Source organism: Phyllopteryx taeniolatus, chromosome 20 (assembly GCF_024500385.1).
Source record: "Phyllopteryx taeniolatus isolate TA_2022b chromosome 20, UOR_Ptae_1.2, whole genome shotgun sequence".
NCBI lineage: Eukaryota > Metazoa > Chordata > Actinopteri > Syngnathiformes > Syngnathidae > Phyllopteryx > Phyllopteryx taeniolatus.
In genome coordinates, this window is record NC_084521.1 from 905,358 (window position 1) to 921,140 (window position 15,783).

The 15,783-nt window shown below is 43.4% G+C and overlaps 2 protein-coding genes across 3 annotated transcripts in view; both read right to left on the reverse strand.

Annotated features, from left to right (window-relative positions):
• Positions 1 to 1,087: 1,087 nt before the first annotated feature.
• LOC133469976 (annexin A13-like) lies at positions 1,088 to 6,917 on the reverse strand. The gene is made up of 11 exons (XM_061757715.1): positions 6,759 to 6,917; positions 5,489 to 5,564; positions 5,327 to 5,421; positions 4,472 to 4,642; positions 4,363 to 4,396; positions 3,891 to 3,970; positions 3,682 to 3,750; positions 3,508 to 3,609; positions 3,028 to 3,103; positions 2,832 to 2,944; positions 1,088 to 2,276 (listed from the first exon to the last, which is right to left on the reverse strand). Exons 1-11 carry the CDS (start codon positions 6,771 to 6,773, stop codon positions 2,157 to 2,159), a joined length of 951 nt encoding a protein of 316 aa, XP_061613699.1. The 5' UTR covers positions 6,774 to 6,917; the 3' UTR covers positions 1,088 to 2,156.
• Positions 6,918 to 10,607: 3,690 nt separating this feature from the next.
• Positions 10,608 to 15,783, reverse strand: part of LOC133470353 (metabotropic glycine receptor-like) — a 56,816-nt gene continuing 51,640 nt past the window's right edge. For both annotated transcript variants that reach the window (XM_061758646.1, XM_061758645.1), the window contains one exon: positions 10,608 to 15,561. In XM_061758646.1, the coding sequence (XP_061614630.1) occupies positions 13,894 to 15,561 (1,668 nt within the window). In that variant the 3' untranslated portion in view covers positions 10,608 to 13,893. The remainder of the gene's footprint in view (positions 15,562 to 15,783) is intronic.

Sequence of the window (15,783 nt, forward strand, 5' to 3'; positions counted from 1 at the left end):
GGACATACTTGGCAAATGAAGATGATTCTGATTCTGAACAGTTCAGCTAAAAAAAAAAAAAAAACGTGGGGAGACTACAATCAAATTTGGCTATTAATCAGTATATGTTTAAATGTTTTTTTTTTAAACAGCATAACTTCCAAATACAAATATTGCCATTAAGAACATCTATTTGCAGAAAATAAATAAATAAATAAATAGTTAAAATGGAAACAGTCCATATTTTTTGGAGTCTTAATGTTTTGGCGCTGTATACTTTTTAGGAATAACGTTTGTGATGCCTCCTATTGTACTAGCATGAAATGATTATTTTGATTATGAAATGTACTTGGAGAGCTCAGTATTTGTTTCAGGTTGTACTTGGTGTAAAAAGTTGGAGAACTACTGTTTAAGCCGTTTGCTCTTAAATGAACACAAATGCTCATTTTAGAGCATTAAGGGTTGTACTAGTAGTGAAAAAAAGCACGACTTGTGCACTGAATTGTTTTACTAGTGAGGACAACGAGCACACTTGATATCAAAGCTTTGGAATAAATACTCAAAACGTGTTTTTATAGGACACTGCTGCTGCTGCTCAGATGATTCGAAAATACTCACCATAATGTTTAGTTCACGGTTCGGCAAATAGCACGCCAAGCAACAATAATGACGTGTACAAGAAAATGCAAACGCAGCATCTTGGACACAAGGACAGGAAGCTATCTACTTCTTCTCTCTGCTACCCCCCGCAGGCTGCTGGCCAACACTGCACACCACCTGAGAATGCAACACTGGCTGTTGTCGCGACGTAGCTACTGCCCCTCGTGGCTGGGAGGGGAACCGCAGGGGCGATTCTGGGATCCGAGGTTTCAGGGAAATGTTTGGCACATTTTTGTACGAGTTCCTTCCCACAATTCTCAACCACCAAATGCGATAAAAGTGATTTAAATGTTGAGCCACAGCAAAAGAGGAATGCATTGGAATCATAAAATAAACATCGGTGGTTGTGACGTTAACGCTGCCTTCAAAGACACAAAGGAAAATCGTACATTTTGTTTGGAGTGTTCAGCTAGCAGTGAAGCCAGCAGAAGCAAGGACATGAGGGCAATTCATTACAGGGAACTTTTATTTTCTGCAACATTTACTTGGCCATATAATACAGGCAAATATTTGGACTGGTTATTTTGATAGTCCAATTTTTTACACGAGTGGTACTTGAATGTATCTCAGCTGCCACAGTCCCATCATCCAACCAGCACTCTGTTCTAGCTGCTAGCAGTGTAATATTCCCAAAAATTGAATAGAAGATGAGGTGTAGTTGTGTCTGTCAAGTCTTTCTAGGTGCATTGGACAAAATAACAACAGTCTGTAAATTAATACATTGTTTCTTTACGCGACAAGCAAAACAAAATTCAATCGCTCTCTCTCTAGTTGTGTTCACATAACTTTGCATATCCTTCCTAAACCTGCTTTAATCAAAAGCACTTACAGGGCCGGTCAAATGTTGACAAAATCTCCAATTTCTCCACTTTTTTCAAATTCCAATTCAACCTGACAATACAGGACTATCTGAGCTCAAACTGCAGCAATGTGTTGTTTGTGTGATATGTTTGCTGCTTTAGTGGCAGTTTGTTTGAACCAGTTTAAAATTAATACAAAGTGGAGAAAGTGCAAAGTCGCGCAAGGTTTGCGATTGCGTCACAGCAGTCGACAATCGGTGAGAGGTGCGTGCGTAGGCCACAAATAACAAACCAGACGTGAGAAACGACATTTTCACATCAAATCACTCACAGAAGCGGAATGCGTTGCTCGTGTTGCAGTAGTACAAAACGTGAGGTCATTACTTTTTTCCCGGATGTACCATTTTCGAAGGATACAAAATCATTAACTACGGCCAGAAAAGTCACTATAGTAAAAGAACTTTGAAGAAAAACTTTGATCAATAATTGCAAGTTGTTTGCAAGCATTATTGTGCTGTATCTGACGCTCTCATAACACATTCAGGCCTTTTTACTTCCTGCACAAAGGCCGTAAAATGGTTCAGAAACTGGTTGGTTAGTGACTAACGCGCACAAAGATTTAGCAAGGTCAGGTTAAAAAGACAATAAGCAACCTAAAGTCAGAGGGACTCTGAGGGCAAATGTTTGACCTCTGGCGACACGTCGGGGGCGGCACCCTCAGTGGCACACGGCCAGCAGGAGGCGCTTGAAGTCGCCGCTGCACTCGTCCCTCAGCGCGTCCTTCAGGGACACGTCGTACTTCTCCAGGTACAGGTCCTTGATGGTCTCCAGGTCGTACTGGACCCAAGCACAAACAAATGATCACGTCGCGGAAGGAAGTCTACATCTGGGTAAAACCTCATTTACAAGATCCTACTGTACGGAAACAAAGACAAAGTCATCTGTCCTGACGTCGTCATAGGATTAAATGAGCAATTGGGATTGGATCTGGATTCAATTGAATTGACAAACGGCTTCTTCTGGGCCTGCTCAAATTTATATATTGCATTTGAAAATCTTTGTTTTCAAGTTTTGTCTATTACGAAAAATACCTTTTATACATACACTTTTAAAATGTATTAATTTTGATGTATTTTTAAATTTTAGGATATATAATTACATTTTATTCATAACCAAATTTTAGTATTTATTAAATGTTTTTCTTATTTATATTTCAAAGACAATTTAAATGTTTAATATATTTTAGTTTGAGCTTTTTTTAAAATAAAAATATTTGGATGGATTATTTTCTTTTTTCGATCAGCAAACGTGAATTCTCACCAAAGCAAAAACACCTTCCCGTCATAAAAATAAAAAATCCAGGTTAATGTGAAAAAGGAAAAAAAGTCTGACCTCCGAGCGGCACACGATGAGGCGTATGAGCGTGTCCTCGTCAGTCCCCGCCCCCTTCATGGCGTCGTTCAGACGTCTAGCGAAGTAGAGCTGCGGGTTCTTGGCCACTCTCACTGGCGGTCGATGGAGAGGGACACATTTCATCGTTTCTCTCGTGACGCACGTGACCTCTGACCCCCCGGCGCCATACACCCACCGAGAGCCACGAAGCATCTCTTCAGCGTGCCCGAAGTCTCGTTCTCGATGGCGTCCAAAATTTCCATGCCGGACAGCTGCACAGAAAATAAACAATAATAATATAAAAAACAACAACAACAACAATTAGACAATCAAGTCAATATTTTGGCCTTCCTGAACCCCCCCCCAAAATATCAACTCCCGAAGCCAGTTTCTCGAAACAACATGAAATTCGGTACGCATGTCTGACATGAGTAGACCCACAAAAAAGGCTCAAGAAGCCATGCAGAAAAGGACACAGGAAGTCGACCATTTTGGTCTGAAGGGACGCCCATTTTAGGCAAATTTTGGAAATTGCCACGAGTCCTTCAAAAACTTTGACAATTCAGCCCCCAAAGCCAGTTTTACTCACCAACGTGCAATTTTGTTGGCGTGTCTGTCAGGAGTAGCCACTCACACACACAAAAAAGCCATACCCAAAAAGACACAAGACACTCACCTGCTCGTACATCTTGAAGGTGGCCTGAAGCTGGAGGTAGTTCCTGGAAGCCAGGACGTAGCTGAAGGTAGACTCGTCCGTCCCGAATTGACCCTCGCCCGCCTGCGTCAAACGGCCGCGTTGCGTCAGATGGCACACCCGCTCCAAAACGGAATTCTACGCAATAAAAGTCACCTCGAAGAGACTGGTGGCGTCCTGCTCTGCCAGCTCCTCGTCCACCTCATAGCTCTCGTCTCTGTTGCCCTGCGAGTCGACACGCGTGTGGCATTATGCAAAATTATCCGCTAATATTCTAGGCTGCTAAAGTTTTCAGAATGCTTGATTAGCAACAACGCAACTGCAAAAAAGGCCGATTTATGACTTCTTGTTAAGCGTCAAGTTACCTGCATGAGAGCCATGAGCAAATTCCTCACGTCGCCACTCGTGTCTCCCTCGATGTCGGCGTCCAGGTCGCGCTCGTGCACTGAGATGACGCAATCACGTTCGGCGATGAAATAAACACACACGCGCCGGCCACAACATTAGGGACACCCACACGGCTCACAAATTCAATCAAAACGCACCTTCGAAAATTTCAAAATTCAACCCTCAAAGCCAGCTCAACGTAACAACATGAAATTTAGGAGGCGTGTCTATCCTGAGTAGACGTGCAAAAAAGTCTCAAGAAGCCATGCCCCAAGTCTGCCATTTTGGGTGGAAACGGCCATTTTAGTCACATTGTCCCGGATTTAACAAAGCGTGACAGAATGTGTTTTCAGTGTACTGAGTGAACGAGGAAGCCATTAAAAGTGAACACAAGGAAGGTAAATGGAACCGAGCCACTTGAAAACACAAAATTCCCACGCGTTCTCATACCTTGAAAGTAGCATTCCCTGAACAAGGCAATGTCCTGAAAAAAAGAAGCAAAAGCGATGAGCACAATTTCATCAACGTTTGGGTTTGTTTCTGCAGCAAAGCAACTGACGGCATTGGTGGCGGTGCACAGGATCTCCACCAGCACGTCCTCGTCGGTGCCCGCCCCCTTCATGGCCCTCCTCAGCTCCTTGACGGCGTAGACCACGGGCGGGTCCAGCATGGCCAGGACGGCCTTCTCGAAGTTGCCCGACAGCTCGCGCTTCAGCACGTCCGTCAGCTCCTGCGCCGAAAGCCGTCACGAGAACCTTGTGTGACGCTCGAGCTCACGTTTATCGTGGCAGCGGGGATACGTCGCAGATCCGCCGGCAATAAGTGAAAAGCCACGATATATGGTGCACAGGCCGTGTAAAAAAAGAAATAAAACATCGGTTTGCCCCTCCCACTCTCTTTAAACACATATAAACGTATTGAAACACACTTTTGAAAGTATTGCTTGGCGCCTGTTCTCATTCATTCGAGGTATAAACCTTAAAACAGCATACAAGAAAATAAAATTAAACATTGTATATTTAAACACCAAAATGTTCACCCAAACAATATCATTTCACCTCAGTCTGCTTGTTTAATGCTAACATACAATAGGAAACGCCACAGACAGGCTAATGGGAACAAGCATTGCTGGCGCGATAATGCTAAACCTTCAAGCAACCGTTACGTTCAAACACACCGATCAGCAACGCACACAAATAGAACACGAAACATTACTCAGACGTCTCTTTTTCTCACTGGTAATTATGCTGCTTTTCCTTCAGTAGAGCTCAGTGCTGCCTGGCATGTTGTGGCACAATGTGGTACTACACCGAATGCATGCAACTCTTAATCTGGACCATTAATAGTGGCGATCGGGTGGGGTCACTGTAAATCATAAATGCCGTTTTCGTGAACGCGAGCGTGCGATACTCACGTCGTCGTACTTGTCGTAGTACGCCTGCTTGATTTCCTGCCGCTGATCTGAGCTGCGGTTGGCCAGGATGTCGATGACGGCCTGCTCGTCGGTGCCTGCAAACGTAGCGCCGTCATCGTCACCGTCACCGTCGAAGTGGCGATCCGAAGCGGACTTCCTTACCGAGTCCCCTGCAGGCTTTCCGGATGGCCTTGATGTCAGCCACGACGTCAAAGTCCTCGTAGGGCACAACGGTGGGCTGCAAGCCAGTGAAAAACACTCGTCAAGACCTCGCCGCTTTTTGGGTTTTGTTTGTATGTATGGTGGCAGAGGCAGCTTGTGACAGGCGTGCGGCGGCCGGCTGAGGGGGGAGGGGAGACCTCAAAGCTCTGTTGGATGAATTCCAGAGCCAAAGTTCCAAACAAACAAATGAGCGAGCTAAGCCAGCATTCATCGGCTGCCCCGCTTTCACTGGATCCTCGCAAAAGTCACGCGCGTCGAATCCAGTCGAATGTCAACGGCAAAGTCGACAACAGCGGCAAGAGGGCGAAACTTTCTTTCCTGTGGGTTCGTCTAATAGACGGTAAATAGTTCTTGGAACTCAGGGCTTCTGCGGATAGATTGGTACGTGCTGAAACTAAAATATTATACAGATTCATGAGACGTCGAGGAAAATACTTTTCAGAAAGCCAATTTCAAGTCAATATCTTTTTGGACTGTCTACACTATGTTTCCTGATTTCTTTTAATTGAGATGGTGAATTTTGCATTTTCAAAATCACCAAAAGGGTCAAAAGTAAAATCATGAAATATTTTGCTCTGTGTGTAGTCAATCTACAATATCGTATAAAATATGAGTTTCACTTTTCAAATCGGACTGCAGTACTAAATGTTGACGTTATCCACAATATTCTAATTGATTGAGACGCATGTGTACTTTGCCTAAATCTTAATCTGGATTTGAATTTTTATAAGAATAATAATCCAACCTGCACTGACTAAAACATTAACAATACAGTATGAAGGTAATGAAAATGCATTCAGATTTAGCGATTAGATGACGTATGTAAAACAATTATTCAAAAAACACATGGACTTGGTATCAATCACATCGACGTCACATCTCGCAGAATCGCAAATTTCGGACTAATTCCCCGATTTTGATGCCACCAAAGGAGCCATTGCAAGAGTGGCGTGACCATGAAGGCATCACGCCCCGCCCCCAACTGATGATGGAACTAACGGGGCTGCGTGAATGGCGCATGGGCGTGGCCTACCGTGCACCATCAAACTTGCTCACAATTCGACTAAAATCAGCGCAGAAGACAAATGCCGACAATACAACGGAAAAAGTAACCCCAACGCACGTTTATGCGTGTTTTGTTGTTGTTGCTTCACTTCCGTTTGCGCTTAGTAATAAAAAGCAGCAGATTTTCAAACATTTGTGAACCGACCTGGCAGTTCCCCATAACTAGACGACGATGAGGAGGATGAGCAGGAGCTGCGGTCGGCCTTCGTCTGCTTCTGGACGCTCGCTCGTCAGGTCCGGTCTGGTCTCATCCGGTCCGGTCCGGTCCGAGATGGGAACAAGAAGTGAAGGAGCCGGGAGGGGGGCGGCCTGTGACGTCATCACGCACAGCTACGCCTTCGCTGTTTGCGCCCCCCACAGTAAAACAAGTTCAACAACACTAAATTGTTATAAATGAGAAAAATTATAGAAGTGAATAATCTCAATATTTAAGTTAAAAACAAATGATCAATAACATTATATTATTGATCGCTATTTTATTGTAATGAATTATAAAAATATATAAATATATTTAAAACATAAATTTTTTGTTTATTTTATAAGTACATTTATATTATTTGTTCATTATTGTTGAGTATTCTAATTAATTAAATATATAAATAGATTTGACTTAAATTTAATAATAATTATAAATATATCATATGACGAACAAGGATCTTTACTAATATAACATAACATTTATTTAAGCATACGTGTTACAATATTTGGGAACCTGTGTTTTGGGGGAGGGGGGAAATTGTGAAACGTCGACTAACAAAGACATCTAGTGGATAAAGAGGCTAACTGCAAGTATTAATTTCAAGATTTTCCTAAAAGCTTTATTATGAATTCTTAAATCAAGTAAAACGGCTATAAAATACACAGAAATGAATAGTAAACACCATAAAACCTTAATTTTAAAAGCAATAGTGTTGAGTGAAAAATATATATCATAAAACAAGACTATTGTTCACAAATGAGGCTATGACGTAACGCATTGTGTTGTATGATGAGATTTTCTCCACGTGATTTGTTTACAGCTCGACTCATCAGATAAAATTGTCAATTGAATCAGATTGTGCTTGCTGCAATCTGATTTAATCACATGCAATTCAAAATCAACGGAAATGGGGACAGACATTGGAATTAAAACAATCAAGTCTCCAGCCAATGCCCTTCTGATAATTGGAACAGGCATGCTACAAACCTAAAAATATGACACATTTTCTTGACTGTTATGACACCACTAATGCTTCTGAATTCAAATTACTGTTTAAAAAATAATCCAGAAAAACATCGGATTGTATCACATATATTTACATTTTTAAATTTTAATTTCTAAATTAGAATTTAAAATTAAACACGAGTTTAGTTTTTGGCACCCCCAAAATAATGAACAGAATGACTATTGATTTTTAGTCTTCAAGCCCAATCATGTGGTTCTAGTATAAACGAGCTAATGTAAATATCATTTTTGAAATTGAACACTAATATCCGTCAAACACGGGTCACAACACCCGGCACACCCGCACAATACAAGAGCTGGCTGGATCCAAAGTTCTGCTTTCATAATGTCGACATATTACGATTTAGTTACACGGGATGGTCAATATCCTCAGAACATCTGTTACATAACATAACACATTATGAACATATGAATCAATTCTTAGGTGACAGTGTCACTCAAATGTCACCATGATTATTTCTGTCAAGGCATCAAGTGTACCTAATGTTGTGCACATTTGTCAGCGGCTTTCAAAACTTTATGTCGTCGCGTCCCTCTCAACACTGCGAATGTCGCACTCACACCAATATATTCATATAATAGTTATTCTTTTTTTCTTCCGGCAGTCGTGTGCAGGCAGAGGAGGAGAAGAAGAAGAGGATGAAGACGTTAGCATGTTGCTATAATTAACTGGTGAAGGCTGCAGACGTCAAAGAAGCTAAGAGCTTTTCTTTCCTGTTTTTTCCTTCCTGAATGAACGCTCGAGTGCTGCGACTCAGTGGCGTCTCGGCCTCGGCCTTCGAGTCCACTTGATGCACACACACACACACACACACACACACACACACACACACACACACACTGGTGGCAAGTAAACAAGTACAAATACTTGCTTACTGTACTTCGTTAAATTTTTCAGGGACAGTCGTGCCTCGCTATATCGCAGTTCACTTTTTGCGGGTTCATTCATTTATTGTAATTCTATTACAAATGATGAGCTATATTGCGGGATTTTGTAGCGATTATATTTTCACACGGACCGTTCCCGCTGACTCATGTGCGATTATTTCATCGTTGATATACGAAGCTAAAGTGCAATGTGCCGATTGGAAAGTATAACTGGCTTAAGTTACTCAACTGCCCGTCTGTGGTAAACATCGTTAGCTAATTCAATATAGCCTACCACGGCTAGTTAGAATGAATTGTATTCTATAACAGGTGGTTAGGATAGAGGCAGGTTGGAAACAGCCGCTCGTGCTCTGTCAATTGCTTTGTTGAGTAAACGGCAACAAAATACAGTAAACGCAAGCGCAATCTTAGTTGCTGGCCTCAAGTGACGTCATCACGCCACACACACAGCGGCTAACGCTAAAACAAATTAACAGCTAGCCAACTGGACATCTCACATTGAACGTAACAGACAAAACAGTGTAGAAAGTGAGGATGGCGACCTGCACCTTATGTCCATGTACTGATTGTTGGCAATACAGTGTATGCATGAAGCTTTGAAATATGCAAAAATAATAAAATAAATACTTTGTCACTACTTTGCAGATTTCGTCTTTTGCGCGGTGGTCTAGAACTTAACCCCCGCGATGAACCACTTTAACAATCTGTACTTCTAATTAAGTACAGAGTGTGAGTACGTCTGTCACCTGTATGCGTGTGCGTGTACAAAATAAACAAAGTGTGTGAACACATAGAGCACCTTCATCATTTCCACATTCACACAACAGCAACTTGACCAGGAATTAAGAACTTTTTTGGACGTGAGGAACAACTGTTTAGATTTCCTTTTGGCTAGTTTATCAGTGCCATAGGGAGAAGAAGCGGGATAGTACTTTTGAGTGATTGTAGGACTTTATACTAAACTGTGGGAACTGTTGTCTTAATGTAGTTCTCCACAAGTAGCCCAAAAAAGATTTGTCATCACCTCTGGATGCCACAAGATGGCGGCAAAGCACTTTTTTTTCCTGTTAGACAGAGCTACGGCCTATGTAAATGAAGTTCTTCCCCCCACTTCAACATAGTTACTTGGCCCCAAGATTCCACAAGATGGCGCCAAAGCAATATATATATATATATATATATATATATTTATTTTTTTTTTTTCCAGTGGATAATGGAGTATCTAATCAGCGAATCACAAATAGTGTATGCAAGGGATCTGATTGGAGCTTTTTATCCCCAGATAGTTTGTAAAACGACAAGTGAGTGGATGCCAGTTGTTGTCTGACACACTTTAGTGCTTATAAAACAGCTGCGCTAACACCACACATGCCACCCCCCCACACACACACACATCTTGATGAGTCACCCCCACCCACTGCCACCCTCACCAAATGACGGAGGCATGACTCACTGTGTGTGTTGGCGGCTGTGTCACCTTCAAACACATGAAGGAAGAAAGGAAGGAAGGAAGGAACTTTTTTATTTTTAAGTATAATCATCTAGCTTTCACATTTACAGTTACATTTTCTTTTTCAGAAAGGTCAAAACTTTCATGACCTGACCATTTTTATTTTTACATGATTTTTTTTCTTGTAAGATAACGAATTTGTTCTCATAACATTATATTTTTTTAGTTCTTGTAACATTAAGACTTTGTTAATGTAAAATTGTAACTTTTTTTCTTGTAACATTACAACTTTGTTCTTTATTATGGCTGGAGTCTTGTAACATTACGGCTTGGTTATTGTAGGAACTTTTCTTCTTGCAACGTTACAACTTAGTTGTAACGTTACAAAATTCTTGTAACATTAGGACTTTTGGAGATGAAGAACAGCAGACCATTTTTCATATAAATATTTATTGCAGAGGAGGTATTTTTTGTACATGCTATCACAACAGAACACAATAGAAATCTACCAAAGTTTTGCCATATATGGATGCTATAAGCTTGTCGTCGTGGTAACAAGCTCATAATACGGTGGGTCAGAGACACAATCACTCACTATACAACTCGTAAAAGTCCATAAACATCTTTTTTTTTTGTTCTATCCAGGGCAGTGAAACATTGGTCTGACTAATTTCTCAAACTCATGCAGAAGCCACAAGATTTACAACGTTACAGCATTGTATAGTAGTAGTAGTACTAGTAGTAGTAATAGGAGTAGTAGTCGTAGCAAGAGGAGGCGTTATCGGGTTTTGATTGACAGCACGGTTCTCAGGTCTGATTGGTGGACGAGGAGATACAAGACAAGGTGTGTGCGTGTGGGTGGCAGGCTTCCATAATGTAAAGACGAAATATTGCGCAATTATTACGGGCCGTCACTCTCTGCCGCTCTTCCAGAAACATTGCAGGCCAAAGACATCTTTTTTTTTTTTTTTTAATCCCTTAACATGCTTTTTTTTTTTTTTAAACTATATTTCTTCTGGACCGCAACGAGTTCATGTTGGCACACTGAAGCTCAACAAAAGACAGCAAATCCCAAGCATAGAAATCAACAGAATAATTACACATTTCCAAAAGAGCTACTTCTTTGAAAACAACCAGCTGACTCGTCGTCAGCGGGCAGTACAAGTCGACATTGGCAGTGCTTCTTCTTAAGACGTTTTTCAGCACACACTCACTATCAACATAACCAACCCACGTGTGATGGTCCCAAGTACTACGGGTGTAACGGTACATGTACTACAGGGAAAATATGCGGTAAGGGGCAGAAAGTGTAACTGCCGTAAACAAACACAGTTCAGCTCAGCATCTGGCTAGTGATGTTTTTTTTGTTTGTTTGTTTTTTGTTATCTCGCTTGAAAAAGTGTCACAAAACAACTGTCACACTTGTCTGCAGCCTTCATTTCCTGAAAAGACGACAAACTGTTGATGTTTCCCTTTCCTAAAAAGAAAAGATTTCAGCTGACTTTATTGTATATTGTATTTTTTTTGGGGGGGGTCGGATTTTTTTTTTTTTTATTGGAGAATTTACTGCTCGTACTTTTTAATGTTTTATATTAAATGTAAAAAATGTTTTCCTGTCTCCACATAAGACAAGTATATTTATGTTTTGCATTTTGTTAGCTTACTGAACCCAATGTGAACAGAACCGTGACCGTACCGAAAGATTGGGTCGATTTTCGATGACATTTCCAGATAATCCCTCGACACATGGACGTAGAAAAAACAAACAAACAAACAAAAACGGATGTTGGCGCATCAGGAACTTGGACAACGAATACCACCTCCTCACCGGACTCTTCTGGCTTCTAAACACGACGGAATTCAACGCTTGACGCTGACTTTTTGCATTGATTTCAACGACATTTATCACTATTGAGTCCTTTGACGACAATCACGGCTAGTCGGTGACGACATACACACCAGACGCCGAAAACCCTAGCGGGCGACTTGACGGGTTACTGTTGGGACGACACAATTGGAGCGTGACGAATACTTAAGACATTTTGATACAAAACGCGGAACAAAGCAAAACCTTCCAAAGGTTTAGTTCTAGCAATCGTCAACGAAAATTCGAAAAATAAATAACGGGGTTCTCGCAGTGGGACGGAAACCTGCTACGCTACATGGAAACGTCGGATACAGAAACGCACCAAAGTTCGTTCTCGCTCTATTAGGACTGACAAAGGGAGGATTCTCTTTTTTTTTTTTTGCTTTTGCAGAGTAGCCCGGCAGTTAGTGCTAATGCTAGGCTAACGCTAACAGAAGGAATCAGACAAGAGACCAACGAGTCGTAATTTGCATTCAGGTGGTTAAATTGTACGACTTTTTGCTACTACACACCCACATAAGTATTTGGCGAGGACAACAAGTGAAATGCTTGAGATGCGTTTGTGAAGCCCCTTTCACACTGGCCAGCTGTTGAAGTCAACCCGTTACCGTTATGCCCTCTGATTCGTCAATTTGCCGTAAAAGCAACATGAAAGGGGCCTAAGAACGGGCCAGTCATTTACAGTAAATATTTTGGAAAAGTCGCGAGAAGTCAGCACAAGGAACCATGCCAGCCTTTGTTTTTTTTTACAGTGTGCGCATTCGTAACCGATGAGCCCCTGTAACTGAATTCGTGAAGCGGCAATGGTTGTTTCAGCGGGCATGTACACAACAACGTCCCATTCAGCCCGAATAGGACAGGCATACAAATGTCCTCCAATGCGGCAATTTGCCATAAAAGCAGCGTGAAAGGGGCTGAAGACTGGGGTGATCAATTATGGTAAAATGTTCCAAAAAGTCGCAAGTCAACACAAGGAACCAAGCTGGACTTAACGAAGACTAAAACAATTTTGTTTTTACAGAATATGCATGTAATAAATTGTTGTAATGAAGCCATAATAACAATGTAATAACTGTTTTCGTTGCCTACGGAATACAAGGTATTTTCTTTTCTTTTTATTTTGAACACAATTCCATGAATTTTTGTTTTACTTAGTGAAGCGGTGCATGCGCTTTCTATTATTCATGTTTGTTGGCGAGTAGGACAGCGCTGTCTTGCTGTCTTGTCGGACGTAAGACCAGACGACGAGGTTAGTTCCTCACTTTAGGCACAAACAGTACAGCAGAACTACATCTGAACTGATCAGCGAAGAAGAAGAAGAAGAAGAAGAAGAAGAAGAAGAAGAAGAAGGAGAAGAAGAAGAAAAAGAAAAAGAAAAAGAAAAAGAAAAAGAAAAAGAGAAGAAGAAGAAGAAGAAAGTGTGAAGATGAAAAGTTGGTTTATGTTGGCTAAAGTGCTTCAGACTTGATTGGTTACCTAAACACTCCTGACCAACATTTCTCTCTGTAGGCTTTTTTTCTTCTTTGGCTTTCGCCTTCGTATCACAACTGGTCCCCACGTTAGTGATGTTTATGTACAGACAAAACTGCAAAATGAATCGAAGAATGAAAAATTGCATAATTGGTCTAAGAGTAATCTTCAGGAATTCCCTGTGACCGTCTGGACTCCTTGTCGTCTCGTTTGTTTGTAAAAGTACACAAAACCAGAACCGAATGTCGTAAAGGAAGGCAACTCGTGGAACGGAATTGACTTTTCTGGCAAGTCACCTATGAAGAGTCCAGCGTCAGATTTTGGCTTGCAAAAGAGGCCAGGCCACGCTCGGGGCGTCTCGACTTCGTTGGGTGCGAGTGTCACGCCGTCTTGTCGTCAAAGTCCCGAGGACAAACGTCGGCCTTCTTTGTGGGATCGGGATCGCTCCTCCGCGCCGCCGAGGATTTGTCTGAGGATGTTTTCTCCGACGGCTCCTCAAAGTCCCACGGACAAACCTCGGCCTTCTTGACTTTGGCCACTCCGACGTTTGCGCTCTTGCGCTTCTCCACGGCCGGTGCCTCCTGGCGACCGCCGACGTCCCACGGACAAACCTCGGCTAATTTCTGCTCTTTCTCAGAAGATTTGCTCTTGTCCTTCGCTTTTGTCCGACTCTTCTCATCGTTGCCGTCTTTTGATTTGTCCTTGTCAAGTGTTCTCGGGGAGGGGCTTCCCTTCTTTTTTGAAGGAGATTCCTTGGGTTTGGAACTCCGAGAGTGGCTCAGCGTGTTCTGGGAACCGGGAGACGCGGGACTGTCCCACGGACCAACGTCGGCTTTCAGCGAGCGTCCCGTCTTGGACGAATCCGAGGTCGCATTCCTCCCCAGAGCGTCCACATTCTTTGCTGGAAAAGTCTCTCCCGTCGGCTCTCCAAAGTCCCACGGACAAACCTCGGCTCGGTTGCTTTTGGTGTTTTCCGCTTTGGGTCGAGGCTCCTGCTGTTTCTTAGCTTGACTGGACGCTGGAGCGCTTTGGCTCTCGCCTCCTCCCGCCTCCCAAGGACAGATGTCCTCTCTTGCGGCGTTGCTCCTCTGAGCTTCCTTGGACTGTCTGACGCCAGAGGGTGTCTGATCCGAGAGCGTCAGCTTCTGGGTTTTGCCTCCCTTGGTGGTGCCCCCGTGAACCGTGGTGCTTTCCTCTGGCGCGATGGACACGTGTTTTTGGACCTTGTTCTCTGAAGGTGTTGGGAGGTCCTCCACCTCCCAAGGACACACCTCGGAGAGATCGTAAAGGTCTTTCCCCTTGAATGGATCGGAGGAGACAGTGGTTTGTTTGGCGTTTCTGCCTTTGGCAACGACATTTTTGGGCTCGCTCTCGTCTTTGCCCCTCGGCGGAGGCTTCTTGGGGCCGTCCTCCGCGCTTTGGGTCTTTCCGGCCAAGCCCAGCGTCTTCTCCTTGGCGGTGGTGATGACGCTGAGGGACTTCTGCAGCACGGTGGCTCGAGGGTGGAGGGGTCTCTTGTCTGCGCTCAGGTTATGGGCACTGGCCGACTTGCAGACCAGCGGCACCGACTCGGTGGACTCGCTGGGGGCATTGAGGTTCTCCCGCGACTTCTTTTTCACCAGCTTCTTGCCCATCAGGGCGTCCAGAAGGGAGCCTTCGGCGGCATTCACCTCCATCTTGTCCGTCGCCGAGCCGCTGGAGTCTTCGCTCTTGTCTCGGACATGGTCGTAGCTACTGTGGGACTTCTTCAAGGAGAACACCTTGTTTTTCAGGGTCTCCTCCTTGGCCGGTTTGACAGGGTGCGTTTGATCGAAGGGGTGTTTCTTTAAAACGCAGATGCTGTTCCGATTGCTGCCGTGCTCGCCGCTGTCCTTCTCCTCACGGCTGCACTGGCGGTGCACCGACTCGGGGATCTCGGTGATGCGCCTCATCAGGGAGCGTCCCAGGCCCTTCTTGGAGCTGCGCTTCTTCTGCAGGTGTGGGTTGTTGGCCAGCATCTTCTTCCTCTTGTAGATCTCCAGCTGGCAGTAGAGCTTCTTCAGCTCCTCCTGCATGTCAGAGGGGAAGACAGGACAGCAAAGCGGTCAGGCGCCACTTCCTCAATCTGGCACAAAAACAGGTGCAGTGCTGCCTTGACTTGCAGGTTTAATTAACCAAGCTCGTTAGAAGGAATTGAATTCATCTGTTCCTCCTTGTGGTGGTTGTGTGCCTTTCAGGGGTGTGGCCTAGTGAGTGATGTCAGGAGCTGGACTTGGATTGACCAGTTAGTC